General features: G+C 35.5%; 1 protein-coding gene across 3 annotated transcripts in view; it reads right to left on the bottom strand.

Annotated features, from left to right (window-relative positions):
* Window positions 1-12,048, bottom strand: part of FAM3C (FAM3 metabolism regulating signaling molecule C) — a 30,640-nt gene that overhangs the window by 2,525 nt on the left and 16,067 nt on the right. For all 3 annotated transcript variants that reach the window (XM_054847590.1, XM_054847599.1, XM_054847607.1), the window contains 7 exons: window positions 10,398-10,502; window positions 9,224-9,253; window positions 8,682-8,805; window positions 4,940-4,998; window positions 3,482-3,532; window positions 2,931-3,015; window positions 311-437 (listed from right to left, as the gene is read on the bottom strand). In XM_054847590.1, the coding sequence (XP_054703565.1) occupies window positions 311-437; window positions 2,931-3,015; window positions 3,482-3,532; window positions 4,940-4,998; window positions 8,682-8,805; window positions 9,224-9,253; window positions 10,398-10,502 (581 nt within the window). The remainder of the gene's footprint in view (window positions 1-310; window positions 438-2,930; window positions 3,016-3,481; window positions 3,533-4,939; window positions 4,999-8,681; window positions 8,806-9,223; window positions 9,254-10,397; window positions 10,503-12,048) is intronic.

The raw sequence follows: 12,048 nt of genomic DNA, 5'->3' as shown, positions 1-12,048 counted from the left end.
CAAATACAAGCGTTAGACAGTAAGTTTTAAATTTTTCAGTTTAATTTGATTCATTAAGAAGATAAATAATCTAGTTATTGGGATACTAAGATCTACCCCATAAAGATTTTTTCTTATTTGTTAATCACCAAAGAATCTTATTTTGTACATTTAAACGGAGGAGGCTAATCAAGGAATAAATATGAAAATAGCACTGTGTGCCACTACTACAACAGATAGCCATCTCGAACAAATGCATGGTATTTACAAAACATGCTATGCCTTTATTAATGTGAGCTGCTAAATTCCAGTAAGTTACAGAATCACAGACCTGTTCAAATGGGCTTTTAGTCTTAATTCCTTTTCCACCGCAGAAGACCCAGTTGTCTCTAAAGCCAAGGTTAGTAATAGATGTGCTTCCTAATTCAGCGATCAGTTTCCGTGCTTCCTCATTAAGCCTTGAACAAAACAGAGTTCAGTATGTGAATAAAATACATGCCCCTAGAGCTTTCCTTGTTCAATGGACCATTCAGCTTTAATCTCATTAAATATAGTTTAAGTCAGTCAATATTGGGCAAGATCTATCTTTCAAAAATCAAATAAGGCTAGTTCTGAAGTCACCTGATCTAATAAGCACTGCTCTTTAATCTTATAATCTCAAAGAACAGCGTACAAACCTATCAGTACACCAACAAAAGCCAAGAACCCTCTCCTGTGAAAATTTATACATACATCTCAAGTCATGTTCGCAATATTCCATGCAACTAAAAAAGTCGACCTTTAAAGTAAACATTGTTTGCAAGCTCAAGCTGAAGTCTAGATAAAGTAAAAGCTATTTTGGATTAGGAGAATGACTGAAATATATGAAAGAAGTTCTTGTCTGCTTGGGTCAATTAATTCAAAATGCAGAATGCTGCCCCACAGCATGGCTCAGTGCCTGTAGGTCCAAGTAGGATAATTTTAGTGTTGAAGGGAAAACAGAAGATGATAAGTTATCATTCCAAAACCTCCAAATAACAGCTCTTTATTTCTTCCTTTCAGTTACTATATTTGCCGGATTACTAAACACCACACACAACTTCTGATTATTACTACTTACTGAGATATAGTTGTATGACTCACTTTAGATAAAATTATGAAAATTATTAAGTACTTTGGAGGTTATTTGCACAACCCATGCTCCAATTTTCTAGAGCATTAGGGCAGCTTATATTTTAAAAAAAATCAAAAGGAAAATATTTTATCTTTTAAACATGTTGGTTCTTCACACTGAATTGTTTTCAAGAACTGGCATTTATGATTACCATCAACCACCAGTGGTAAGGTTTTGGCTAATTATGTAATATCACTAATAAGCAGTCATTCCTGGCTGTCAGCATGAATGGGCCAAATTCACCTTCTTGTTTAGCTGACAGCGTATCTGCATACCAGCTTTCAAAAACATCACCTGTGACATGACTATTGAAACAAACTAACTGTACTTATTATCTGAAACCTCAAAGAAGAAAGGGAAAAGAGCAAAGAGAAGAAAAGTCACAAAACAACAGACAGGAGATCCAGCCTTGGCATAAAGAAACATTAAATTGTTTTCTTCTCCTAAAGGCAGTGAATGTACACACACGTAACCATTTACTGCAAATATTGCACACTGAAGTCAGGATTTTGTCATAGCAAAGCTGGTCCTATATCAAAAATACAGACAAGTTGTGGATAACAAATTGAACCAAAAGAGAAAAAAAAATGTACAGAACACATTAGGAAACAGTTATTATTAAACTAATAGAGGAAAAGGAGGGAAAAAAAAAAGTTAATTTTCACTATGAAAACCAATCCTTTGGATAGGATGACTTAAGTGAGGAGTAGATTACAATATAAATTCTACAGTAATTTCGAGTATGTATTAAAGCTGACCAAAGTTGGGAAGGTTGGAAGACAAGTTTAAAGAGAACTGAAACCTCTTACGCTATGTCTACGCTAGTAAATTGAACAGCTTTAGGGTGGCACAGTTTCAAACACTGAGGCCAACAAGCATGAGGCACACACTAGTAACCTCTCAGACTTCAAAAGGAAGGATACAGGCAAGGCCCATCAGGAATGGTCTCTGCACCCGTGTAACCAAGCTCTGTCTTTGAGTTGATCCAAGAAAAGTGCTTAGTGGAACAGACCAATTTCCACCAGGTTATGTTCTCACAGTATGTTCCTATGTCTGGATGTATCTGAATTTACTAGGATAAGACAGAACAAGCTATACGCAACAGAAAAACCAGCGTATCTCCAAAAAGATTACATATCCTCAGCAAAATTCAAGGAGAGTGGCTAGAAACCTACAGGGTCTTTAGGAGCCAGGGAGAATAAGGGTATGGTTAAAAAAAAAAAATATATATATATATGTATATATACACACCCAATGTCTGACAAAAAGTATATTCTTCACAGCTATGACTAAATACTTTGTTGGACTTACCATATGCCCTTCACTGTCGTCTTGTTGCATCCCCATCTTCTCTCAGAAAAAGAAAAAAAAACCAAACCAAAACACCCCACATCAAAAACCCCACCTATGTGTACTGATACAGCAATTGCTAATTAGTCAACTATTTATCCCTAGCCTTTTCAGATTTTCAAACGGCATTTGGGATATTTCTGCTAAAGGGTCTGATATAACATCTGATTTCTTGTTTCTCTGTCGTGAGGATCACAGAAGTATGCACCTAACACTCCTCTCTGTGAATATATACAGAACCCATTACACCTGGCTAGTTTTAATCTGATCCTAGTGGTCCCTAAATCACAGCATTATAAAACTAATAAACTGAAAGCATAGTTTCAAATCCATCATCCTGAAAAAACAAAACTTTATCAGAAATGATTGTGTAATAAAGAATGTAGGTTTTTTAGTACAAAACAATTACAAGTTTAAGCAATATTTACTGTATAAATCAATGACATACTTGGTTGCACCATCATCGTATGTTCCCATTAACACTATCGTTCCATCCTGGATGGACTTCAGAAATTCAATAAATGGTGCCACATCTGAAAAGAGAGACAACATAAAACTGTTTAGTAAGAGGGCAACCATTCTATATTTAAACACCTGCAATTCCTTCCTGCAAAGACATTCCTTTTAAGAATATTTGTAAGTATACTTATAAATTTATAAAAATTTATTAAAAGTGGGAGAAAGATAAAATGCATCAGAGAACTCCCTCATTTTATAAATAGAGTTTCATCCATATTGTGTAAAGACACAACAACTAATGCGAGCTACTGGGGAGAACAAGTGTGTTTGATTAACCATACCATTCCCCTCCCCCCTCGACTATTTGTGTTTCTTTAAAGTTGCATACTCCTCGCAATTACAAGGTAAAGGTGAAGCACTCCTTTAACTATCACCTTAAACCATCACAACAAATGGAGCCTAGAGAAGGGAGAAAAAAAAAAGAAGAAAAAAGGGTCTTTAAGTTGTTTCTCTCTAACCAGCTACGGTAACTGCACCTACCTCCTCCCCACATGTCAAAGAATTTAGTGTCTAATGGTTCTCCTGTTTTACCTGGAGAAAAAAAGAAATATTTGGTGTCAAATATAGCCAAAATTATTTTACAGACAACATATACAAATCCTCTTAATGACTCTTTCAAAGAAAGTGCTGCAGAAGACACCATATAAATTAATTACTATGTAACTCATCTTTTATGAAGATTTCTCCTTAAACAGCATAGTAGTTTGTGAAAAGGTGCAGGAAAAGGCAAGAGGAAAAAGAAAGAGAAGATGCAAACTTCTGATTTTACTTCAACAACAGAGAGCCCACATCCTCTAAAACCAGTAAAGAGAAGTCACATCAAATATTTGCCCTTTTTTTTTTTAAGTTGTTTTTGCAAAAATAGACAGCACAGCTATAGGTTGTCTTTAGTGCCACATGGAAAGTAAAAGATTAAAATTACACTGGAAATAGACTGGAAATTCTTAGTCAATTTAAAAATCCAGAAGAAATAGAAGAAGGTGGACAATGTAATGATCTCATTAGCTCTTTTTTATATATATATTTTTTTTAAACTATGCTGTCTACCAAGGCAGTATTTAATGGAAGGCAGAATTTTCTTCTCAATATAAACATTCATTTAAAGTTTGGAAGACAGGCAGAAAGACTGGCAGCTATCTAATACAAAGGTAGGTATTTTGGGTTTGAACAGATTGAGACAATTTAGGAGGGCGAAATAAGATTAAGTGACTATTGTTCAAGTCATGCTTTAGATGACATAAACCTGAGTACAATCAAAAAATAACATGAATTTATATTGCAGTGAAATGACAAAGTGCTATCTCAGTGCTACAAGGAATTGTTTCCTACACATTAAGGACAAATTTGCCAGCACTGATGTTCAGTTCAACTTTCAAGGCGAGACACAGGTAAATTTGTTTGGTTTTAATGAAAGTCAAGAATCTTGAACACAATTCCATAACATGACGTATTTTGAGACAAGATCTATAGATATGGACTAATTGAATATACTGATTTCAAGTTAGGAAACAATGAGCTGGTTTAACAATTCTCCTACTACATGGAAAGACAAGTTTCACTGAAAAAAGGGCAACAGAAGAATTTAGTCTACAAAGTTTTATTAGTGCTGGCAACACACCAAGTCAAAAGAAGTAGCATGCATCTTGTGTCTCTTTCCATTTTATATGTATGTTAGGAATTTATCTATCACCGAGATAGTCACCACAGCACTCCACATGATTATTTTTGCTACACGGTTTTAGAAACAAAAATGCACTTAGTTTTTCTACTTTCTAAAAAAAAGTAGAAGTGCCAAGATCTGACATTATCTCAGTATAAATATGCTGAATACTTCCTTTTCTCCTCCTGCTTGCCTTTCACCATTCCTTAGTATTTCACTTTGAATTTCAGAAACAATTTGAAAATGAAGACAATCTGCTCATGTAAAACGTCACTTACCATTGACCAAGGCCACATTTATTCCTCTGCCGACATTATTTTTAACTCCACTCATTAAACTGAAACAAAATAAACACATTTATTTTTAATAGGACAATTTTCTGATGTTAAATATTTCTGGTTTTTAAATAGGATCAAATTTAAGAGATAGCTGAAAGACCACATCTTCACGAGTACTTAAATGAAGCAAAATCTCCTTGAACTAATCTATGTGCTCTTATGTCACCACTGAATTAAGAACAATAATAGATCAAATATCCTCAGTTGTATCCATTTCATTTGATTGCTTAATCATCTTGGTTCCAAAGTATGTGTGTATATTAAAAATGTCACAAAAAATAAAGTACTATTAATGTATTTAAGAAAATTCCTTGCAGTTAAAGAACCTGAAACAATGAATAATTTGAGGAGCTTAACACAGTCATGTAACCAACAGTTTAAGCTTTTTTGTAAGCACATGATGAACAAAAATGTGTTAATGAGTTTAAAAGCTAACTGAACCGAGGTATTTAATATTGCAGCACCACAAAAAGAAACAAGAAAGTCAAAGCAGTTAGCTACTTGTACCTATAATAGGAAACCTAAATCCAAGAAAAATAGTTCATACACAGATGGGACTTGAAACAAAAGTTGAATATAATCTTGTAGTACAGTTACACATCCCAACAAAATAGTCATAATCTATGACAGCAATTATTTGGCCAAACTCAGACTGGCAAAGGAGCTGGAAAGTATAGACATGTTGTGAAATGGAAGCCCTTCAGAGCTGTAAACAAGAGCTAACGGGAACATCAAGACTGTTAGCTAGGCTGCTGCGCTGTCTTGGACCATGATGGGTGTACCACTCCAGTGAGAGGAAGCTTAGAGACCTCCTCATCTCTTTTCACTGGCAATCACTGGCAGAGATTGTGTAACAATCTCTGTTCTGCCTCCAGGCCCCAAATATCCCAGCATTAACATTTTGAAGCCAGGAGTAAAAGAGTTAGAGAAACAGGAGTAAGGGTTGAAACTTACATAAATTAAGATAATGAAGAAGTCTACAGGTGAGATTCAAGAAAGCACCTCAGCAGAAGCATATAGGTGCATATATCTCATTAATTACAAACACATTCTAACAGGTGCTTTAATTCCATCCTGATCAGGATTTCTTTAACCTCCCTAGCTTGCTCTAGGAAGGGGCTGCAGATGTAGGTTGCTGGTAAAGAAATATAGCAATATCACCCCTTCTTCTAAACCCATTAAGTAGTAACTGCAATATTTAGTATTTTGACCATGACTACAGTAGAATTTTTTTCCTAATTTGTACTACGTCTTTCCAATATAGGAGAACAAGGCTATAACTGAACTTCTACAGAGCAAAATTCCTGTTTCACACCAAAATATCTACATAACTAACAATAAAAATTAAGAAATTAAATGCATTCTGAAATATTTCAGCACATTTAGTACTCTCATAAACAAAATTTAATACATTAAATCCTTAGGTTTAATACACAGCAAAAACCTAAATTGTAAATACCATTGACAAGTTATGAAAACTTGTCCCTGCTTCCTTGTCTTGGAAGTATGAAGAATACAAACTAATCAGACAAAAAGCATTTTGCAGGAGTGAGTTCACAAAATATCACTAAAAAAAACTACTGAAGAAGAAATAGGTTCTTTCAGAACTCTGAGATACTACTTTACACTGTCAGAAAGACTACAGGCTGTAATGCGACAGTCTTCTCACAGGAGGGCAGCCGTTCATCAGTTTTAGAATTCTTCCAACAATTTACAATCAAGTTATGGGAGCTTTTGAAAGAGAAATCAAATGTCTTATGAGCAAAGCAGGAGATCATATAAAATTAATCACATTTTCTGATGGACCTTTAAACAGACATTACAAGTCCTCCTCAGAAGGAATTCAGAAAGATTTTTGCCAAGGAAAAGTGGACTTAAGACTCCACTAGCTGTGCACTACCATGTGCACTAGTATTAACAGAACACAAGATTTCTTTCCAGCAACTACTTTCGTTTCATTACTTTCTTCAGTGAAATATCCAGTGGAGGATTTTTTTTTTTTGACAGGAACAATTTCTTATTAATCAGTAAGCAAGACATTTAAAAAATAAAAAAAAAATCAAATCCTACAATCCCAAAGTTAAAATATTATTTGTGCTCCCATAACTTTTAATCAGTGAATCACCTTAAGTCTTCACAGGTATTAAGCTTCCTAGCAACCAGAATGAGAAGCTGGCAAGTTTTGTAACGTCAACAAAACTACCATGCAGAGAGATTAGATAAGACTGTCCAAGGTCATGAAGCATATCAACGATAAGAATGGAAAGCAGAACTTAGCAGCTTCTAGTTAGTACGTGTCAACAGCAAGCTCCTGCTCGCTTTGCACGTGCTCCCCGACCATACCGTGATGCTCCGCTGCAAACGCACTCCTACACAAGTGAGCAAGCTGAGCTAAGTCAGCCTCACAGAAGAATGGCTTGATATTTGAATGGTGCTTGTGTTTCTACTAATAACACAAAGTGAAGATGCTGCACATGTTTAGTTGTCAGGGAAAAAAAAAAAGCTCCCATTTCAACTTCACTACATCTTAATTGCTAGAGTCAATGCTAAAAATACAGTCTTCCCTAAGTTCATGTAAGATTAATCTTACAGTGTTACTTTAGACAGTAAAGCGATGGAAAATGTAAACCAGTACTTTTTATTCCATTACAGATTAATTATCCTATTTACTATAGTACATGGGGGTTACGTTGGTCACGGTAAAGTTGCCATTTGCTGTAGAATTAATTAGCAGTGACTGCTGCACGTGCTCTCTGAATCACTCTGTACTAGCATAGCGTGGGCTGAGAAACAGCTAAACTAGAGTAGTTGAAATGCAAATGGAAGGCAAAGGCTGATATCAGTGCGGCTGATATTAAAAAAAAATCTGACAACGCTAACATGTCTTTTCTGACATGTAACACATGAGTGGATAGCTTATGTTACATGAAGCTGCACACTCTAGGTGACAATGAGCAGGAACAACCTACGAGCAAAGAAACAGAGAGTCTAAAAATAAATAGTAATATTCCCATTATGGGGATTACTGAAAGGTATTCACTTTCATACTCTAGGCATAGTATTACTGATAATACTGTGTTAAAAATACAGCATTAGAAATACAGGACAAACTCAAAATCAAACTGTTTCAAGCAGTTCCTTTCCTCATTTCACGATTATTTTAAATTTATTAACTTTAGTTACCATCAGCACAATTAAATAACTCCTGATCATTAAAATAATATTTTTTCCTTTTGAAGTCATTCTTTAAGGTGGAAAATATATTCTGACATTGGTATTATGGAAATAGTTTAAAAGATGACTTGCAGGACAATTCCACAGCACAGTTTTAGCTGATGACATTCAACTAGAAATATCAAGAGTAATTACTTAACAATACAATTGTTCACTGAATTACTATTAGAGGCACAAGAACAAGTTACTTGAAGGCAAGTTTGCATCTGACTTGACAAAGTCTAACTAATCCTTAAATCTGTAAACCTGAAATAAAGTGTAAGCTATTTTGCATGTATTAAAATAGCATACATTTCTGCATTTGCTGCAGCGTATTAAGTGTGCTTCATCAGAGATTAAGTTATAATGCAATATAATTTTTTCACGTAGTCAAACCATTGGCAAAACAAACCAGAATTATTTAAACTACTGATTATGTGTGCGTAACTTAGAGGTAAAAAATACTTACACATTATCTTCTACACAAATTTTAGGTCCAACTACATTTGCTGCTCCACTTGCCATTTTGAATGCAAAATGCTTTTCAGGACAAGCTTTCGAGATCCCACATTTGTATCTTGGAGGTTTTGTAGCTTTCAAAAGGAAATAAAACATAATTTTAGAGACAACACCAGAGGTAGGCTAACAGAGAAATATTAGTTAGTTTTCTGAAGGAATTCAAGGAAAAGAACAAAGACAAAGGGTATCTCATCTGCAGTTTCATAGCAGCTTAAAATACTTTAGGTTCCTGCAGTATCTCATTATTCTATTTCTTGTTCTTACCCCGCTGCTTGCTCTGGCACTGTCATCAAAAGCCACAAGACAAAACTACAAGTGAAGTGCTGGCAAAAAACAGACTTTACCAGAAATTTAGGAAAATCAGGAAAAGAAAATTAGTTCCTGATTGCATTTAAAGTGTAATTAAGACCTTCTTAACTATGAAAATTCAACAGTCTTTCTGTTATTAGGAAAAGCAAGTCACAGCAGTAATACATGCATATGAACACTCACAGCGTGCAGCTGCATCCAGTGCTGATCTAGCTAAAAGGCAAAAAGAAAATTTTACAAGATGTTACTATTAAAGTGTCATCTGCTATAAAACATCCTATAAATTTAAAACCTTTCTGTACCCCTATAAAAATAGATTAGTTGAAATGAAGTATCAAATACATCTATTATGTTCCAATCTAAAACATTAGCCTTTACATGGTAGAAGAATGAAAGTGGTCAGGGACCACATTTAGAAGCACTGCCTTAATTTATGACATTATTATTTAATTAACTCAAAGATCCATGGTAATACAAAACCCCCAGGATCTGTGGAGGTATGGGCACTAAAGTGAAATGAATTCCTTTCTTCACCAGGATGAGGGTCCTTCCACCTAACAGCGGAAGCCTGCAACTCAGGTGTATTTGAATCCAACCACTCATGACTCCCTTTCTTGGGACAGGAAGAGACACAAGTGACATCATGCACATATCTACAATGCAGCTGTAATACTTAATGACACCTGTGTCTTTTCAATTATTATTAAAGATGCCTCTGGTGACTGGTTTAGATGTCGGCTCACACTGTAGTAATCTGAAGTTAAATAACATGAACCCTACCTACTACCTAAAATTGTTTTCTTTATAATGAAAAGCCCCTTTAAAGGTAAAGTTGGTTCAAAACATACACTCTGAATTTTAAGTCACCTCAGCTGCTAATCCTTTTCTGTGTAGAACCTGGGCACATCTGAAATGTTTTGATTACTGCATGTTCAATTGTACATGGTACTGTACCTGTACAAGCAAAAAAGCCCACCCAAAACAATTTTTGAATTGCTTAAGCAGCAGAAAGGCAGAGTGCAGATTTCCAGAAACATCATTCAAGTCGCCTAGTTTACAACTCCAGACTAAGACTTGAATTACCAGTACACAGAAAAAGCATGTAAGATTCTGTATACTTGGCAGGCAAAAGAATGAAATTAACAGAGTAGGGTAAATATTTCATATAGAAAATAATTTAATACATACATTATATAATATATATAAAAAAATAACAAGTACGCACATTAAAAACCCACAGAATTCTTCTTAAATGTAAGAGTGTAAGTTAAGCTTAAAGCAAAATGAATATGATATTCTTGATTATGGCTCAAGTAAATACTAATAGATGTCCAGAGAAAACAAAGTCATCACTTACCAAATATGTGTCCTAAGTTTGCATCCATTTTTATTTCAAACACTTGAGATATGACATAAAACGTCAGTAAAAAAATTGCTACGACTACTACCAACTTTGCAGCACCTATTCAGAAGCAGAGAAAAGTTTCAAAAAGTTATCTGCAAACAATAACATTAACTCTACCAAAATTAACTACATGAGAAATGTGCATCAGATCACATTAAGGGGAACTCAAAAACAGGATGATCATTTGTGGATTCGCTAAACAGAAGTAATCTGCAAGAAATGGATGCTACAATGGGGGATGCAACTGAGCCAGTCTATCAGGTCACTATACCAACCACATACCCTGCTCTCAGCTTTCTCCAGCTCCATGCTGTCTGACAGCACAGTACACCAAATCAGCTCAGCAGCCAGCCAGGAGAAACCAAAGACTTTTCTGGGGAAATCCAGCTTAACAAGATGAACTAAGCTGATCTAACTGGCTGCTGTCCAAAGGGAAAACTCCCACCTCCCTCTGTTACACTTCCCTGTTCTCAGCCACGTCTACCTGTTTCCTCACTGTTCACAAATACTGTCTTTTTTTTTTTTTTCCCCATCCACCCCTCAAATTGAGCTACCTCTATTTTAATGTATGGCCAAGACTGAGTGATTAGGGATCTGTCCACATACTGTAGTTTGGCTGCTTTGGTCAGTCAGATCTGAGCATTACACTAAGAATCAAACAAACAACAACAACAAAAAAACCCAAAAAACAAAAAACCCCCCCCCAAAACCAACACAAACAAACAAACAAAAAAAGCAGCAAAGCCTCCTCACCTCCTTTTCAACAAATTCAAATTACTGACCTTCAAAAAAGCAAGTTTGAAGACACAAAAGAGCTAATTTAAGTAGTAATAAAAAGCAATACCTCTCCCCCTTCCCCTTTTAATATGTTGAAGTCTCAGGTAGCTTGAATTGTTACAAGCCTAACTTTCTCCAGTGCTGAGCAGTCCAGCTACCTCCTGTGAGACGAGCTGGAAGCACACAACCACAACAATTTACATCTGAAACGTAAACTTGAGTGTATGTGGTACTGCCATGAACCCCACCACTTTTTAGCATAATTTTCAATAGATTTTTACAGAATACTCCACTCTAAGCTTATTATAAAATACTAACTGACTGAGAGTAAAAGTCAGGTGAGGAGGCATCTGATCAACATCCTGCCTTCCTGTCTCACCCTGGTATGTCAAACTCTTTGGAAGAAGCAGCCTTACAGCATGCTTCTGTTTCTCAGATTGCCAGCCAAATAAATCCTTCAGAAAAAAACCCAAACTTATGGACTCCTGCAGATCTCATACTGCTGCTGTGATGGGCTGTTCAGGAAACCTTAAAATAGACAGATTACTCAGCCTTCAGAAGGGTGAGAGATGTTAATCAATCCTTCCAAAAGGCTAAAAAAAGATAAGGGGATAGAAAACGAAAAGAAAGGTGAAGAAAAATATGCAACTTCTTTGTTTGCTTGTAGTTCAATCTTCCTCTTCCACTTTCCCTTTTTGTGTGTGTGTGAACACATACGTACTATTGTAAGAACACACAGATGCAAACTTAATTTAAAAATATTATGCTGGAACTCCAAAGATTATTGCACTTGAAGGGAAGTGAACCACATGTAAGCACGAGAGAA

Source organism: Grus americana, chromosome 1 (genome assembly GCF_028858705.1).
Source record: "Grus americana isolate bGruAme1 chromosome 1, bGruAme1.mat, whole genome shotgun sequence".
Taxonomy (NCBI): Eukaryota; Metazoa; Chordata; class Aves; order Gruiformes; family Gruidae; genus Grus; species Grus americana.
Note: the sequence above shows the minus strand (reverse complement) of the source record. Positions and strands in the feature narration are given on the sequence as shown.